General features: G+C 43.5%; 1 protein-coding gene across 1 annotated transcript; it reads left to right on the top strand.

The window, feature by feature from the left end:
* The first annotated feature begins 2,375 nt into the window (after positions 1-2,375).
* On the top strand, positions 2,376-18,588 carry LOC110173857 (axin-2-like). The gene is made up of 11 exons (XM_020939865.2): positions 2,376-2,622; positions 3,935-4,860; positions 7,271-7,411; positions 9,624-9,726; positions 11,775-11,915; positions 12,445-12,854; positions 12,938-13,087; positions 13,168-13,377; positions 13,469-13,573; positions 14,097-14,222; positions 17,114-18,588. Exons 2-11 carry the CDS (start codon positions 4,046-4,048, stop codon positions 17,238-17,240), a joined length of 2,328 nt encoding a protein of 775 aa, XP_020795524.1. The 5' UTR covers positions 2,376-2,622; positions 3,935-4,045; the 3' UTR covers positions 17,241-18,588.
* The last annotated feature ends 538 nt before the right edge of the window (positions 18,589-19,126 follow it).

Genomic DNA, 19,126 nt, shown 5'->3' with positions numbered 1-19,126 from the left:
CTGCAGATTTCATGTTTCATTTTATTTTAGTGCTGATATAATCTTATCCTGAATGAGACATATTCCACTGTCCAGTAGCAAAAAATACATTTTACAGCCCTTCAAAATTTCCGTCTGTTCAAAGGAAGCTTTAAAGAAGTTGATATCAGATTTAAAAAAAACACTGTACTATTATTTTACATGTTAAATTTGTCCATGCTGATTACAATCCAATGAATTGGATCATAAAGCTTTTTGATGTTTCAGAGCGGCTGTAAAAGTTTCTTGCTGCTACCACCAACCAGCCAGTAATACTTTGATATAATATATGTTAATAATAACTAGGCTAAACAAAGACATGGCAGTTTTAGGCTATAACTCCTCCCTTTTGGCAGGACTAATCTGGCTCAGAGCAACACAAACTCAGTTTCTCAGTCAAGAACCTTCAGATATGAAAATGACTTCCATTGTGTCTCAATTACAAAAACTGTCCAGATGAGTACCTTTCCTAAGGACCATTCCTGGATGAATGAGGGATTACATTGGTTCATATAATAAGACCACAATGACATTTGAATGAATAATAATAAACACACAGTAAAGGTTTGAGTGCAAATGAGTCTAGAGGCATTGGAGCTCATGTTAAAACAAAGCAGTGACAGAAAAGTCCCAGGGGACGTGTCACACAGGGTGCCCACTTCCTCTTGTGGCCTTGACGTGAATTCAAGTGCCTAAAAGAACACAGAGGAAGTTGGAGTCCATTAGCTCGTCGTCGTGCTCCATCAGGAGAGTTTTGTGAGTGTGAATCCTGCGACTTATATAATTATATTCTCCTTTAAAGTTGATTTCCAACATCAAAGGGACAATATAGCCTTTGAAGTAGCATGGGATTGGATCACTGTCTAACCCACTCTTTAAGATTCTGTCACAATGACATTAGGCCAGTCATGTGAATTAAAAGACTGCAGCTCAACAGCTTTTGCCTTTGCTCTCCGTCCAATTTCAATCAAAATGTCATGCTGTGCCATTTTCCCTCTGTGTGGACCTGGCAACTGTGTTACGTCCACAACGCCTGTGACTAATATGGAAGCGATTTGACTGTTACACTCAAAAGGATTATCAAAATGGGGCTATAACTTCAATATTACGTTTTTATTAGCTTTGTATGTACAATATACATAAAGTGATTTGTCACTTTGAAGACCTTGATGTTTATATTGCTTTAATCATAATGACATATGAACAGCAAAGATGGCCTACATGTCATTATAACTTATTTTTGAAAAATAAAAAAGGTTTTCAGTAGTATCTATTTTTTAACCTCTGTCTGTGCCCTGGGTTCAGTTTAAATAGACTTAGACAAACTTTATTGATCTACAAGGGAAATTATTTGGACGCAGTAGCTCACACATCACAATATAATATAATAACAAAGAGTAAAGAATATAAAAGGTAATAATACATTCTAAATAAGTAGCAAAAGAGGTAGCAAGAGACAGGTGTCAAATAAGGGATAACTAAGCCAAAATAAAATAGAAAAATAAATATAAAATCTCAGCTATATACAAGAGATCATAGAAAGACAGTGCAACAATGATATGGTGATTGACAGCACAAATGGTTATCCGTTACATAAGGATGAGGTGGTTGTACAGTTGCAGGGAGTATTATCTGTTACATAAAGGTGTGTTGTTGTACATCTGTATATGCTGTTTTGTTTACAGAACTGGTGGTTTCAGTATTATTGGAGGGGGGTCAGGAGTTGTTATAGTCCTGGTTTAGTCCTAAAATTGTCTGTTTTGCACTTGTCTAACTATTTCAGTTTGCCCTGATTTAGACATAGACAATAAGTTATTCATGTTGTATGAAACATCCTCCGTTTAGTAAACTACTGGTTAAATCTTTAAACAATAGCTTTCTGGTTCATTTGGGCACATTTCCTCCTTGGGCTGGTTTGGCCAAGATAATGATCAGTAGAAAAATCAAAAGGCGTATGCATGTTTGCTTTCTGTTGTATGTTCAAACTTGTGTAGTAACAGACGCAGTAGAATAACGCTATTGGCGCGGAGGATCACTTACTTCTGACGCTCCAAAGCCTCGGGGAGTTGGCTCGAGATTGCCTGTCTTTGATAAGGTCCTGGCTCTCATGTAAATCCTTTTTCAGTCTAGAAAAGTTTAAACCTCATAGCTTAAAACGTGAAAACATAAAATTATGCTTAGAGTATACTTCTATGTTTATACTGGTGTAGACTGTAGCGGTACGTGTCTGATTATCTGCTTTATAATCGTTTTATGGCGCATTTCTTCGCCGGTTGTTGCGAGTGCGCGCTGCTTTGTTTTTTATGCATCTTCCGGGACCAGGCCAGCGGTTCTCCACTTTGAAGTCCACAGTTAAACCTTGAGCCTGGTTTGGTTTGAGAAACAGCCTGAAGGACTCCTGCGCCTGTCCCGACTGCTCCGAACACAACCCGGGCGAGACACGCCAAGGAAAAGACCCATAGTGCCTTTTTTACGCACGGACTTATGTTTAAATTTGACATCTTTGGAGACGGATCCGTGCGCTAGAGCGTGTTTTTGGCGCAGCCTGTTGTTGGTGGACTACTTTACTTTTCTAATCAAGGAGGCTATTGGGCTACATGGATGGTAAGTTGTCGGAAAGCTGTTTCTCAGACCCCCTCTCTCGGCCGCTTTGATGTGCTGCTGCTGAGCTTTGAAGTTGAGAAATGCGGGCTATGTTTCTTGTTTGTGGGCGAGAAATACGGTGAGATAGATAAGAAGCTTATGTGTGTGCCTGTGTGAATGTGTAGACCAGATAAAAAGCGAATATTTGTCGGATCTAGCTGGGAAAAAGTGGGATGTATTCCACAGTCGAAGTCCCCCCTCCCTACTCCTCAAGATTTTGACACCCCCAGTGATCTACATAGCACTGAGCCTGCCTACTCTGAGGTCAGTGTTGAATGGGACAGGGTACATTAAACTACAGTGTCTGTTTTGTCCTGGCGCGGGACACATGTGGCAGCACTGCTCGGAGTCTGAGTCGCCTTTAGTGTAGTGTTCGCGCTGGACTAAAACCTCTGCGAGTTTTGCGCGGTTGTGGATTATATTAGTTGGACTTTTTACGGATTTCTCCTCTACTAAAGCCTTCTGCAATGGTATGTGTGACAACTATTACCAGTTTTAGTGGCTATGTGAATTATTTACAAGTTTTACAGTTCCAATACTCGCTAAACCCGTGCGTATGTTGGGGAGACGTTTCAACCTCTAATAACTCTGTGTTCTATTTCAAATAACATGTAGTTTTTTGCACATCTGATGATTTAGTGCTAATGCATTGTCTCTGGTGGAAGTTAAAACAGGTTAACACGCGTTTGGCTTCGCTAATGCCGCTCTAATGGGCTATTACAGCCTTTTGGAGTCGATTGGTCGCTTACATTACGCATAAGCGCTTGTGCTTCTCTCCCTCTGGGCTTTTAACCGCTCGCATATTACATCGTTTAAGGTCATTGTGGAGCACATCAGATACAGCGCTGAGCTGTGGGGCAGTGGGACAAGTGTGGAACAGTGCAGACGTGTAGGTGAGACAGACTGGTGCACATTTACAGTGGCGGGTGCGTCCGAAACAGATTGGGAATTAATTGGAGTTGAAGCCTGTGACATGGGCTCGTTAGGAAAACACGTGTAAGCCACAGTTGTGAGGTTTTAAAGAGAAATGCGCGTCTGTGCGTTGATTATTCTTGTAAAAATCTGTTGTGATGTGACAGATCAATGCACGCAGAGAATGTAGGCTGCAGTTGATCTCTCATTTAGATTATAAATAGATAAATGAAACGAAAAAGGCTTTCATATTTCCTTTCTCTGAACCCTGCGAGGGTTTTGAAAGGGACTGTTTACTTGATGTCTTTCTTTGAAGTTCAGCAGGATCTGGCTTTGATTAGATCAATACTTTGTGTTTCAGAGTGAAGAGGAGCTGAGAAGCTCCCCCGCTGCTTTTAGAGAGTGAGGAGGATTAGGCTGGAGCTCAGAGGAGGCACGACGGCACTCTCACTCGCCAACCGGAGCTAGAGCCATGAGCAGGGCGCTAACGGAGCACATCCACACGAGCTTCCGAGAAGATGCCCCTCGTCCTCCGGTACCGGGCGAGGAGGGAGAGGCGCCATGCTACAACCCAAGCCGCAAAATGAGAGCCCAGAGCAAGGTTAAAGACATCCCCACTCCTGGCTCCACGCCGCGGAGGAACGAGGATGGACTCGGGGAACCAGAGGGCAGTGCGTCTCCGGACTCGCCCTTAGTCCGGTGGACAAAGTCTCTGCATTTTCTTCTGGGGGATCGAGACGGTGCTCACCTTTTCAGGACCTTTTTGGAGCGGGAGAACTGCGTGGACACTCTGGACTTTTGGTTTGCCTGTAACGGCTTCAGGCAAATGGACTTAAAGGATACCAAAACGTTACGAGTTGCCAAAGTTATTTTCAAGCGGTACATTGAGAACAACAGTATAGTCGCTAAGCAGCTCAAACCGGCCACTAAGACGTTCATAAGGGATAGTATTAAGAAACAGCAGATCGACTCCTCCATGTTTGACCAGGCACAGACGGAGATCCAGTCCAACATGGAGGAGAACTCGTACCAGATGTTTCTCACCTCTGACATATACCTCGAGTACGTGCGCGCAGGCTGTGAGAACGCAGCGTACGTCAACCACAGCGGTCTGGGCAGTCTGAAACTGATGTGCGGATATCTTCCTCCCCTTATTGAGGAAGAAGAGTGGAGCTGCAGTGACCTGAAGGCAAAGACACTAGGGACTGTAGTTGGACTCTCTTCAAAAAACCTGAGGGCTACTGCAACGCTCCGGACAGCGGCTGATGTGCTGCAGAATAATTGCAGGTAAGACAAGTCAAAGGCATATTAAGTTACACTGTACTTGTCAAAACATACTAACTCAATTAAAGTGCAACTAGTTTGTAGTAATAACGTATTTATCAAAGGGAGAAGGGGCTAAAAGAGTAGGCAAACTAAGTTAGAAAAGTTTGTATCAACCTCCTATTTGTGAGTATGTCTGTTGCTGCTGCATGAATTCTCACATTGGTCCAGTGTGGTGGATTTGTGGCAGGTTATTTAACAAATGCCTAAGAGAAAGATAAAGGCAGCTGATCAAAGGGTCTCGGAGGAGCATGCCTGTATATTTGTGCCCTCCTGCCTTGCAGTTAGTCAAGGGTTTGGAGGGGTGGAGGGGCGGGCGGGCTACAAAACATCAATGGATCTGAGCCTTCCTTTTAAGTAAACGGTGTCTTGAAGGCAGCCCTCTGCTGGCTTGCTCAAGTTTCCTGTGCTTTGAAACCCTTCCTCCGGTTCAGGCATGAATACAGACACCAATCCTCACCACTGCTAACACAAAACACTACCAGTCTATTGTAAGTCTGTCTGCTCTTTATCCTATTGATTAAGCATATTGTTGTTATCCACTGTCGGAAAATCTCCTATACTCCAAGGAATGCTAATACAAAGTTAAAACAACTTGAGCGGCGGGTCTCATGCCAAGCGCAGATATTGTTCTCTTGGTCGGAGATGAAAGCCGAGCTGTTTGTGGAAAGCATTTGGGCTTTTATCTTAAGCGCTCGTCCCACACATTGTCCAACAGCTGAAATCTTTTCAAGCCAAGAACATTCGCAAAAATAGGATTTTATGCGCCGGCCGCATCAAAGGACTCGCAGAGAGTTTTAACTACTTTGTCTGCACATCTGGTCACAATTATTACAGAGAGGGAGCGAGCGCTGACAAAGTCTTTCTACTTTGCTGTTGGGAGGAAAAGTACAATTTAGAGTAAGTTTCCTTTTAGGTTAACTAAACATTTATAAAGACGGCAGATCAGTTATAACCTTTTGAACAGGAAGGAAAGGCAGTGTAATAATTCAACTTAAATGCAAGTCTACTGGGAGAGTTTATCGCAGGGCACATGTCACTGTACAATTATTGATTTGCACAAACGCAGCCATGTCAAGCAAAGCCACCACTGAGCACTGGGGATTTGGCATGTGCACATCTCCTGGTTTCTTGTTTTTCACTCAAAAGACCGAACCCCCGCCCTCCCCTCTCTCTCCCCGCTGCCCCTCACCATCTCTTTAGGTCAACCAATTTCCATTTCAAACATGTGGAACTAATTTCACCACTGCAGACCTCTTCTTCTTCTTAAAGTTTCTCCAAAAAACAAAACAACTCCAGCTGTAGATTCTACTTTTTTTTCTACTTCAGAGTTTGTTCCTGTTACTTCCTTCTTCTCGACTGGCTGCTTTTTGGAGGGAGACTAGAGGAGGGGATAGACAGGAAGGGGGGATCTGGTAGAAGAAAAGAAAAGAGATGAAGAGCGAGAGAGAGAGAGTTAGTGGGGGTGCGCAGAAGAGCCCAGCTGTGCTAAATACCTGACTCTTTGCATGGAGCTTCCAAAGGTCAGGTTTGTGCTTGGGGCCTGGGCTTTAGTCATGCTGGGTTCTCCTCTCGGCAGAAGGCATTCTCATAAAGAAAGAGGCCCTCCTTCCCCTTTTCTCTCTCTGTCTCTTACTCTCTGTCACTCTCTCTCTTTCCCTCTCTCTCTGTCTCTCTCTCTCTGTCCCTCCCTCGCTTTCTCTCTCTCTCGCTCCTCTCCAAAGCTCAAGTTCCCCCTTCACGAGTACAACAGGAATGCAACACAGCAGGAGAGAGAGAGAGCTGGTAGGGAAAGAGAGGCCCCTAGACCGGCTGATAGTAAAAGAGAGATAGGCACGGGAAAATACAACAATAAATACTACTGACAGCAGTAGAAGTAGAAAAACACAGTATAAATGAAACTGGCGTTGGTTTGTTTAGGTTTAGGTAATTATTTACATTTGGAAAAGTAGCTCAGATACCATATAATAAAAACACGTGACCCTAAAAGCAAAGCCATAACAGCACTGACATGTCATAAACTTGTTTTGCTCCCAACCATTGCTTTTACTACCCTCTGGTAACAGAATATTAAAAATTTAGGGCAGTTGTCATAGCGATTAAGAATTAAATCTAAATATTACATCTTTTGAATGGAGACAAGCCCTCCCCTCAAAGTGTCAAATACAACAGGAAGCTGAAACACAGGAATACCAAGAAACTAAACTAAGATTCAGCTGACACACAAATGGATTTCTTTAATAGAAATCAAAACAAAATGATTAGAAGGAAACGTAAACTTGTCCACAATCTAATCTGAATGAAAAACATACAACTAGAAACTTGCTCAAAGTATTGAAATATGTCCACATTAATCTTGATTGTTTTTGGTCAGGTCCAGTCGCAGAGGGGACCCTGCCAGCCCTTACTTTGTCAACTCTGGCTACATCTTCGCCCCCGCCACCAGTGCCAATGACAGCGAGATCTCCAGCGATGCCACCACGGACGACTCCATGTCCATGACCGATAGCAGTGTGTAAGTGTTATAAACTAAACTTTATGGTCTCATTAAAAGCTTTTTTCCCCCTGCGTTTTTCAAATTTGGATTCGGTCAGCGCGTTCCAGGAAACCAGTTGAAAGGTGTGAGAAAGTGTTTGGCCCGGCGGTGCAGCAGGCTCAGCTTTGGGACTGAAGTGTTGGGAAATAATGGTTGTAATGTATTTTAATTAGCCTCTGTGATTGACTCCAGGTAATTCTATTAACATGCAGTTGTTGCTTTGGCCTCAAGGGGGCAACTCTGGCAAAGTCATTACGTCTGAAGCCCTTTTGAAGTTTATTCTGATACTTTACAGACAGCAAAAATCTGGGACTGTCTTGATGTGGGTGGGGCGTCGCCATTCTCCTCAAAGTTGAAATGTATCTATCCCACCCACCCTTCTGCCATAACAGACTTGTTTTTTCATATTATCTAATCGCTTTTTCCCTTTGAAGAGCTGGAGGAGAGCGCTGGGGGAGGGAAGTGACCATTCAAGCCTCAAGACAAACTCATTGAAAAAAGTTGGCAGCAAATGAAAGCAAGCTTACTCACATGGTGCCTCAGTTTCCTGCCACTGGCCTCGCGGCATGCTGAGATCATGTGTCTACTGAGCGTTCACACAGGTTACGCTTTCTAGAACTTTAGGACCAGTAGAGAGGAACTACCCCTCACCCAAAAACTCACCTACCCCATCCTGGCTCTCCGCTGCACCCTTTAGAGCCCAAACTGGGAGAGGTGAGGCGCACAGAGCAGGGGAGTGAGAAAATAAAGTGCATGGAGTATAAAGGGCTTAACTGAATCGCTTTCAGCCTATTGTTAGGTGAGGGGAGCTTAGGGGGATAAGAGGGTGGCTGGCTGCTTTGAAAATGACTTGCACAACTGAATAGGAGATTCCCCTAAAAAAGTAAAGGGCCCCTCTTCTCCAACCTGCCCCAAACAAACATCCAGCAGTCACATGGCTCAGAGTATACAGGGAAACTTCAGATTGACAAAAAATGGAGTTTGGCTTGGGTTGTTGGGAATGATGTTTGGGAGCCAAGTTTTGGTTGTTAGCACTAAAGTTCCTGTGGGCTGTTGAGGCTACACTTTTGAAGAGTTTCCTGTGTTTCTTCCTGAACCGTGAGGGAGGATGACCTGTTGTCTCGAGGGTACCGTTGTTTTGGTGGTCCGAGTCTGTCCGAACCTCAACTGTGCAGATTGTAGTTGTGATGGTCACTCTTACATGCGGCGTGTACGGCATGCTTTGGGATAATGATAAAAATGTCCCCATTGTGAGCCAAAGTCATTGTTTTTAATGGTTTACTACAAAGCTTTCAAAAGCACTGATCTATCTTCTCGTCCTCTAACTGATATTGATACAAAACATTTCAATTGTAAGGAACAGTTTGAATATTGTGTCATTGCAGTTTAAAGACACAGCGCGCATTTGAATCTCATCCCGCAGATAAAAAACAAGAGGCAGAGGATTTGGGAAGAGGGGTAGCAGAAGGGGGCGGGGGCTCTCTTTTTGCTTATATCTTATTTATGGATTTACTTGGACACTGGGGAATGCTGCTGCACCAACTTCAAACATTACCTTATCTTACAAACCAGCCTTTTGATGTTGCCGAGATCAGAGGCGCACAGCAGAGCGCTTGCCAAACGAAGATGGCAGAGGGTGCATATGTGCATGAGTGTGAGATTTCAAAGAGGCAGCAGAAAAAGTAGCGTTTGGGCTAGGTCAGACACTTCTGAGCCTCCAAAATGGCCACGATAATTGGCCCAGCTTAAATGGCAGCTGACTGGAAAAGCTCGCAGAGACAGAAGGAAAAACGGAGAATAATGTGCCCGGAATAAACGCATAATTGTCCCGAGACTATTAAGCTTGTATTCGCTTCCACTGTTTTCATTTATTATAAAAGGGCTAACGGGGAGTGATGTTATCTTATGAGAGGGGCCCACAGTTTAACATATCTGCACATTGTCCTGCCGTGTTTTGTTATGTGGCTGGCTTCAAGGGCTTCTCTGCCTTTTCATTCACTTGTAATGGACCTAGTGGGTGGTTAGCGCTTTTGTTGCACTGGTCACTTCACAGCTAAATGGACTCCCCCTTCTCCTTTGATTGAAAGTGATCATTCATTAGCGTTGACATGTAAATTGTGTCCATGCTTAGATGTCTGGGTTAGTTTTTGTTGCCAATAACTAATCAGATTTTCAATGTTTGTTGTTTCAGAGATGGGATTCCTCCGTACAAACTGGGCACCAAGAAGCAACTCCAGCGAGAAATCCATCGCAACCTCAAGATCAATGGCCAAGTTTCTCTCCCACACTTTCCTGTAAGCATTCTCCTTTGTAACTTCGACTTCCTCTTTTTCCTTTTTTGTAATCTGCTCCAAACTTTTACCCGCTGACAGACAACTGGGTCCTGATTCCCCCGAGGAAGCTGACTTATTTTATTATTATATTATTTTCAGAGCGAATGTTGTGACAGAATACTATATTTCACTCCTGCTCGTTTTCATATAAAAGCCCGCGTAAATGAAAGGAGAGGATTTGCATACAACTTCACTTGCACTTCTGCTGTTTTGAGTCAACCCCCCTTTCCCTTCTCTCTCTCCCTCCCTCCTACTGTTTCTGTGAGCTGTAAATATAAACCACTGCAGGCATCTTTGTATTGCCTCTGGTGTGAAAGTGTGGTATGTGTGAAGCAACATTGATAAGATATGGTTTTGATGCGGTTAATTACGCTCATTAGTTAGGCCAACGTAGTGAGTTTTGATATTGTATTGATATTATATTTACATGATATTTACTTAAGTGTGTTCTGAGTATTTGATCTTGACACTGTTGTTTGACTGGGTAAGTGATTAGAAAGTAGCCATTAAGTACTGGATTATATTACCCTCTAGTTTAGTTTGCTCTTCAGTCACATTTCACAAGTTTACTGTAACTTTTCAACTTTTCAACTCCATCAGCAGAATAAGACATCTCTATGCAATATTTGTTATATTACTTTTTCTGAATTCAGAGTACCTTGGTCCTGGTAACAGTGCTTAGGTCTGGTACAGCTGCAGGTTCTTAGGCAAAAACAGACAGTGGTTTTGTCTATTCAAACACAGGTAGCATTTGTGCAGGTGTTTATCACATTGGAGGGACTAACATCACTACACACTCACTACAGGTCTCCCTTAGGGGACGCAAATCAGATCTCCATAATGTCTTAATTATTAGATCAAAAATATGGTTTAAAGTTAAGATACATCTTAAAATAGTCAAAGTTTAGGGTTAAGGTTTAACAAGTTGCAATAATGGTTTAAGTTAGGATCAGTCTCCAGAAAATGACTGTAAGTCAATGTAATGTCCCAAAAAGCATGTAAACCCAATGTGTGTGTGTTTGTGTGTGTTTGTGATGGTGTTGTCTGTTCGGCTCTGCTCTCATTCCTGTGTCTCTTCCTCTCCCACTTGCTCTGTTTAATGTCTCCCTCCTGATTTGGAGATGGCTCTGTCTCCCCTGATGCAGAGCCCCAGGCAGCGGGGCCCCGTGCAGGGCTGCCGCTCCTTTGCCAGCAGCTCCGCTCGCCTTTCTTCTTCTTCCCTTTATCATGTCTACAAAGAGATGAGAGGAACAACAAAAAAAGAGTCAAAATCAAGAAAGCCAGTGTGCCAAATAACAAAAGTGAGAGAGGGAGAAGCGGCGCATATAGTTAAAGAAAAGCCAGATAAAGTGAGCAGAGTACCTCTGAGCTGCCCCGCATGCAGTCAGAACTAAATTACTACTTCTCCTCAGATCTTCCCAGTATTTGACTCTTCTATCCTCTCCCTCCCTCCTCCTCTGTCTGCGCCACCACTGCCACTTCACAAATGCACATCTCAATCCTCTTCCTCTTTTTTTCATGCTGTTAATTTTGTCCCCCTCTCGCTTTCTCCCCCTCTCCTCACTCGCTCCTCGCTGTCGATATCTGGCTTTTATTCGGAGATTTAAAGCTGCGTGTCCCTCCCACCCCTAGTGTGCGTTTGATGTTTGACAAGGGCCCTTTGAAGTGTGCTGACTTCAGAGGCTGCAGAGCTGATGGCTTGGTTGGGCTACAGAGGGTGCAGGCAGGGGGCCTCCCCTCCGAGCGAGACCAACTGCTACCCCAGCACCACTACCCCTTTTCTCTCCCCTCGCCCACAGCCTGGCACTGCCAAGGGCACTGGGCACGATATGATCTGGGGCAGGACAGGCGGGCGAGAGGGCGCAGGTTAGCCACAGGGCAAGGGCATCTGGATTAGGCCTTTGGAGGAGATGCAGGCTTTTGGAACAAGATTAGGACTGGGACAGTGGATTAACGTAGCATACTGCATCTGTCACAAACACTAAAGAAAAACTCTGTCTCCCAAACAGCGGACGCACAGACTGCCCAAAGAGATGGCACCCGTGGAGCCCTCGGCCTTTGCCGCGCTGCTTATCACGAGGCTGGAGAAGCTGAAGCGAGAGCAGGACACTATGAGCTCGCTGGAGGAGCGGCTACAGCTGATCCAAGAGGTACTAACTCCCAAACAACTTTGTCCTTTGAATACAACTCTGTTAAGCTTCTGTTGGAAGCTAAGTTAGCTTGGGACAAGGGTCTGTAGTGCACTACAAAAGCTTTCATGGCAGCTTTCACATTTGCAAGAAAAGGCAAAAGAAATGTAAAGGCTTGGCTTGGTTACTTCTGTGTCCGCTTCCATTTCATGTGTGGGAACATTTCAACTTATGCTTCTAGACACACTTGAAGTAGCTTCAAATAGTTAGCACTTAGCAGCTCTCCAGTGGCACGTTTGCTGAATATGTGTAGTGCCAGTCTCCTTGTGAAGCACAGGCACACTCTGCATTATAGATGAAGCGCACCCAAAGCCTGTTAGCCAAGATAACTACAGCAAAAAGAAACGCACAAATCATGTTACCCAGCGTTGGCTCCAGTGCACTTCAGAGGGAGATAGTAGTTTAAGTTGAGACATAAATTCTTCAGTTTGTGCCTGTTTCTCTGTGACTGCTCTAATGTGTCCATTGACCACAATGTGGTTTGTCTTAGGAGGAAGAGAGAGAGGAGAGCGGGGACCTCTCCAACAGTACTGCCATGCACCATCCTCTGTTGCCCCCTCACTGTCAGGAGGAGGACCCTCAGGCCATCCTGGACGAGCACCTGTCTCGTGTCCTCAAGACCCCCGGCTGCCAGTCGCCCGGTGTGGTCCGCCACTCTCCCCGCTCCCACTCCCCAGATCGGACTCCCTCGTCTGGGACAGGCTCTTTCTTCAGCGCTTACCCCGGGACTCCCAAGCTCCACCCGGCAGGCCGGCAGTCCACCAAGCACATCCACCACCACTATATCCACCACCACCACGCTGCGGCCAAGACCAAGGAGCAGATAGAGGCTGAGGCAGCTCAGCGCGTGCAGTGCCTCTGCCCTCCAGGGGGCGCCAACTACTCCGACTACACCCCTGCGTAAGTGGCCAGAGTTGATATTTTCTGATAATAACTGACCTACCAAATGTCCAAAGTCTCATCAGAATCTTGTTGCATTTCAGGCGCTGCAGCACTTTGTCCAAGCGGCCGCTCAAGGCCACAGAAGACCCCCTATCCCCACCGCACCTTCCTCTTGACGTCACAGATCGCTCCCAAAACGTGTGGCAGTGGATCCTGGAGAGTGAGAGGCAGGGCAAGCACAAACCACACAGGTACAGCCTCTCCTCTGCACCATATCTATGTCGTATATCACTGTTATAGAGAGTAACCTTACTTACCTTTACTTTAACAGCACTCAAGGCCTGAAGACACTACCTGGCCGGACCCACACCTCCTGGGGTGGAGGCGGGATTGGCAGCGGGGCACACCTGCGTGGCCACCACCCGGGACACCCCTTCATCCAGGACCCCACCATGCCTCCCCTGCCCCCGCCCAACACCCTTGCCCAGCTGGAGGAGGCCTGTCGCAGGCTAGAAGAGGTCTCTAAACCCCCCAAACAAAGGTACACCAAGATTTATGCACACTTCTCAACAATTCTATATTTTTCATTGGTTTAGAATAGCAGATAAATCATTATTTTATTCATTTGATAGGCATTCAACTGGAGCCAACAGCCTTCAGAGAGAGAGAAGTCACCCCACAGCATCGCTTTCTTCTGGAGGCAGCTCACTAACCAGCCCTGGACTCCAACCAGACGAGTATGGCCCTTTTAAAACGTCCTCTAGATCCAACATGTGTACAGACTATTTCTTCATCCTGGCCCCTTCTGCACTAGCCACTCTTGTAGTTTTCCTCTCAGATTTTCCTCTCCAAAGATGTTGTGAGTCAGCATAGCAATGGCTTTGAACTCTTCGCTTTTTTAATCATTTAAGATGCTTTAATGCTGAATGCTAACTACTCACCCTTTTCCCCGCACACACACACATACACCCAGATACACATACACATACATGGCTGGAAACCACTAAGTTATACACAGTACCCCCTGGTAAATGCCGCAGCTCGGGTATTGCTGTAGTCAAACCTTTCATAAGGTCTTCTATTGGGGGCTCTCACATTAAAACTGCTGTACATGATTTTTACAGCTATTCCTCCCTTTCTGAATGCATTCTTTACATTTTAGTTCTTTAGTCTAGGTGTTTGTATGCTTTTAATATGAAGTATGTGTTAGGTATTAGTCACCTTAAAATCCTCATAAAATCATTCTAATTGTGTTTCCAGGTCAAAAGAGCTTGTGGTCACTTACTTCTTCTGCGGCGAGGAGATCCCTTATCGAAGCATGCTGAAGACTCACTGCCTCACACTTGGACACTTTAAAGAGCAACTTAGCAAGAAAGGCAACTACCGGTAAATATCCATGAACATGTTTATTTTATACAGTATGCGGGATGAATGCTGTGGCTGTATTAAACTAGTCATTGTAGAGAGGGAGAAAGAGGAGGGGGAAGTGGATTTTGCTCACATCTGGTACTGATTTTCATGGTAAGGCAGCCTTAATAAATGTGCTTTGAAGCTTGGGCCATTTTATTTAGTGCACAAAGACTGTTGCTGGGCTGTTCTGAGGCCTCCTCCACACGATTGCATCAGGTATTAAAATCTAAATCTGCAAGTACTTTGTACTCCTAATGACGGATATACATTTTGCTACAATACAGAGGATTTCAAGGACTGCATTGCTTGAACCTTTGTATTTTAGTTTGCATTAGGGATGGGACAAGATCTCTTGCCTCATGATCTTGCAAGACAAAATTATCACAAGATCGTGCACACACGAGCACACGTAACTCATAGTTTCAAAAAGCAGTGTTAGAATGAGATACAAAAATATTTATTAAAATGAATACACAATTGTGAGGCCAAAATTGAGAACAGAATCCCATTTTTTATAACAGAAATTGTGTCAAATCAAACTCTCTTTTCATACTAAGGGAAAGGCTTGATACCCAGCACCACTAGTTTTGATACTAGTTTTAGTTTTAATTAGTGGCTGGGTTTTGATAAAAAGAAAAAAGCTGTACATTTGTATAGTTATTCACACTACTCAACTACATTTCCTACTGATGCCATATGTTGTGGGACTCAAATGTTGCATGGTCTCGACACCAGAGTAGAACATCTGGTTGTTTAGAAAAGATAAAATGCCACCAAAAAAAAGCTGAAAGAGAGAGAAAGAGGAGGGAGAAGAGTGGGAGAGGGGATCCGAATATGTGGAGTTCATTAGCTTGGAGATGGCAATGGTACAAAACAGAACAGTACAACTCAGCTCTGCCAAACCATATTAGTGCCACATGTTACAAAAAGCGAATGATCACCACATGCCAGTTAAAATGCTCCTCTGTATCTTTTATGTTCTTTCTGAAATAAAATATGGGCTAGGCAATATGACAAAAAAATAAAAAATAAACACAATATTTCAATCGTGATTTTTCTCATATTAATAACAAATAAAAATGGCTTCCTAAACATAAACAATACAGACTTTTAATCATTATAATGTTATACAAAAATAGCCAGATTTCTTGTGAACTCTGCTCCAAACCACATGCTTTTACTGGCAAAGGATAGAGTCTAGAGTCTAGACTCCAGACTCAATTAGTCATTAGAAATCACCAAATTTGGACTAAAATTTGATTAGATACACAACCTCAATGAAATGATAACTTTTGAGAGTTACAAAATTACCGTAGTCAACATAGTCACACTGTCCTTTTGTGTTTCTTTATTTGCCAATTTACAATCAGCAAAAAAAAAAAAAAGATCTGTTAAAATACTTGAATGAATCTAAATGGAGACGCTAGCAAAACGGGCCATCACATTTTCTCTCTCTCTTTCTTTCTTGTATCGAGGCGGACTAAAACAAGGCCTTTTTCCATTACAAAGCTTATCATTAAGTCACCTCCTGCTGATCTTTTGCTGGATTTAAAGTACACAGGAGTAATCATTAGGAGCTGCGGGGGGACAAGCCAGTCACCTCCAGAGTTATCTGAGCTGAGAAAGAGAGAAGGAGAGAGTGGGCCAGCGTGTGACCCCTGACCTCATAGGAGACAGTCTGAGCAGCCCAAAAGTCAAGACCGCCTCCCCTCCCAGCACAGTGAAAGCTCCTCAGGCATCACCAAGTCCAGGCTTAAGACAATACCCCAATAGTCATAATACACATTTTATATATAGCTTTAAACATGGTGTATTCATTTTTAGCTTGATTTCATTAGAAAAAGATACAGATTATAATTTTTTTTTCACCTAGCTGCCATACTCCCATTAATATAGATATTACATTGTCAAAAAGTGCAAAAAACAAGCAAACTTTCCCCTAAATAAAACTTAAAGGTAAAATATGCAACTTTTCTGGGGAGGAACATTGTGTAACATTTCAGGCAAGATAATAACATATGCACATTGTATCTTTTGTTTGCGTAAAAGTTGCGGAAGTGTGCGTTGGCTTATGTCTTGAGTCTGGGCCGCGTGTATATGTTTATGGAGGCTTGAGCAGTCCCTGTCAGACTCCCAGGCACCTGAAATGTCAGCGTGTGACAAAAAGGCCCTTCATTTGACAGGCTGCCCAATTAGAAACTATAGACAAGAGCAGTGGTGAGGGAGGGGGCGCTGCTGAGGAGACGGAGACCTTAAGACAACCTCTAATTAACCCTTCACTTTAAATAGGAGCTTGCGGGACAGACAGGGATGGGATGCAAGGGAGAGAGAGAGAAAGAGGAATGCACAGGTTGTTTTCTCTTTAAAGGTGCACTATGTAACTTTTCTGGTGTAGGGTTTGCCACCTGTTTGTCTTCACTGAAATGTTATTGCTTTGCTAGAAATGTTCCTGAGTATGACATTAAACTGCTCCTTGACTGAGGTGAAATCTGTGGAGAGGCAGCCCCACTCACAGTAAAGAATGCATTTTTCCATGGTAATTTTAGCAATATAAACACCTGTAATCGAATGTGACATGGATAAGTTTAATTCTATACTGCATGTGGAACATTCCAGGCAGAGCAATGACATCTCCACAGAGACAAGCAAGTCGCGAAAATGTTACATAGTACCCCTTTAAACACTGGGTTTGTGCAGTGTTGTGGTTGGGAGACACCCTGTGCTTTTGATGTGTGAGGGATGGCATTGAACGCCGTGACTAAGTGTTTTGAGTCAGTTCCATTTATGGCACACTAAAGTGGTGTAGGAGACAAACTATATCTGGACAGTTTTTCTAATCATGATGCATTTTTGTTTCCTCTGGGCAGGTACTACTTTAAAAAGGCGAGTGACGAGTTTGAGTGCGGAGCCGTGTTCGAGGAGGTGTGGGAGGACGGTGCGGTGCTGCCCATGTATGAGGGCAAGGTCCTGGGCAAAGTGGAGAGGATGGACTAGGGCCATCCACCAGAACTGTCCGACCGAAAGCTATGAGACGACCAAGAGACTCTAAACACTCGGAACGTTTTTATTTCTTAATATTAAGCTAAACAGAGTTAATATATCCAGCACAAGAGGAGTGTGTGAAGGAAGACGAGCCAATGAAGTATGCCGAAACCCAGAGGGACCAATACCCCTCTCTGACTTTCTCAACCAATCAGCCTTAGAAACAAGGAGGAAGGACTTGATTAAGGATGATGATTGGAGGGCACTGGGAGAAGCCCCGCCTCCTGAGAATAACCACTGAAGACTGTTGATGAGACTGTGGTCTAATGCGCCAGAGAGCGCTTACGACGGCGCACCAACCTGCTCTTAACACTCCAACTTTGTACGTGTGCATATACATACTTGCATATATGTATATATACATGTATTATATATTGATGCTTTGTCATAAGTTGAAAGTTTTTATTAAGTATTTATTGAAAACCCCTGTCCCTTCTAATTGTTTGTAAACCTGTGTTCCCCTCCCCCTCTCCAGCCAATGGGCAAGCTGCTTTGAATGTTGGGAGAATACTGTGGTGATATTTAGTTTATTTTGACTTTAGTTTTTCAAAGGACATGACACTAGCCTAGCACCTCCCATAGCCTTTTAGCCCAGCGTGACCCAAACTAACGGCCTGTACATGGCCCGTTGTCATTCTCCAGTCAGAGCCAGTCCTATATGCTGCTGATAGTTGGTCACATTAACTTTAGCACACAAGCTTGTCTCCCACTCTCTTCCTCCAGCCACACAGCCCAGTAGTTTTGTTGTGCCTTTGTTGGTAAACCAGGCATTGCACAGGGGGAATGACCACAGATAACACAGAGTGGAGACCTGCCACCATCTAATAATGCCAGTGTTTACAGCCGCACACCAAAATAACTCGTGCTAACAAGAACGTTTGGGTCACTCCGAACGACTTCTCCAGGAAGTCGGCTAGTCTGTCAAAAAGTTCAAAAAGACAAAAAGTGAAGATTCTGGCTCTGGATCCTTTGAATGTTTGACAGTAACTTGAGCAGAGCCCGTTCACAGTGTAATTATGCATCTGCAGTGATAGTACATGCACACATGAACTGTCTGTGTCCTGGACTACAGCACCTGTGCCTACATGGACCATACCATGTGCTACCCTGTTTCAGGGTTTAATATATATCCCTTGGTTTTCAGAAGGGTCTTATGTTTAAAAGATATTTTTATGCTTTTAATAATATCCTGTAATCATGTTTTTTGTTTTGTTTTTACACCACAGCCTTTTTAATTTCATGCTATCTTAAGTGTAAATTATACATTATATAAAGAGTTTCATTTAAAGATTTACATGGACCTATAATTATTGTAATTATTGAGAGATGTAGCCTTTATTAAAGTTTTATATTTTTCAAATGAAATGCCTTGTCCTATGTTGTTTGCTGTTTTCCTCATATTTCTGTGTCTCAAGTTTTTTCTATAAATCAAGATAATTTAATATGTGATGAGCAATGACCAGACTGATCTAAAAGTATACCTACAATTGCTTTATCTCAGCAAAAACACATAACTACTAATGAAAGCTATAACCAATGTATGGCACTGATATACAGTCAATGAGTTTTAGCAGATAGAGCTTTATTATCAAGGACCAAACTGGACTTGTTCTTAGTACAGTAGTGCAATTGCCCCATCAACAAGTGATAGCTGATAAAATGATCCACGCTTCTAGTATAATCTGTATTCTTTACACATGGAGGGGCTCTTTAGGTTTTGAGATTCAGTGTAGAAGCTACAAATGGAGTTACCAATAACACACAACTTTGTCTTGGATCTTAATTTCAACTTTGTGCTTAATGAAAAAAAAAAAAAAAAAAGATCTCCCCATTAGTCT

The sequence above is a fragment of the Boleophthalmus pectinirostris genome, unplaced genomic scaffold, assembly GCF_026225935.1.
Source record: "Boleophthalmus pectinirostris isolate CB_2022bp ecotype Guang Dong unplaced genomic scaffold, ASM2622593v1 HiC_scaffold_22, whole genome shotgun sequence".
Lineage (NCBI taxonomy): Eukaryota > Metazoa > Chordata > Actinopteri > Gobiiformes > Gobiidae > Boleophthalmus > Boleophthalmus pectinirostris.
This window is presented reverse-complemented; position numbering and strand designations above follow the sequence as displayed.

Excerpts from the sequence above, each read along its gene's own strand:
- LOC110173857 (XM_020939865.2), top strand. The coding sequence starts at position 4,046 with ATGAGCAGGGCGCTAACGGAGCACATCCACACGAGCTTCCGAGAAGAT. Across the intron at positions 11,916-12,444 it reads GGCTACAGCTGATCCAAGAG|GAGGAAGAGAGAGAGGAGAG; the intron begins GTACTAACTCCC and ends GGTTTGTCTTAG. Across the intron at positions 12,855-12,937 it reads TACTCCGACTACACCCCTGC|GCGCTGCAGCACTTTGTCCA; the intron begins GTAAGTGGCCAG and ends GTTGCATTTCAG.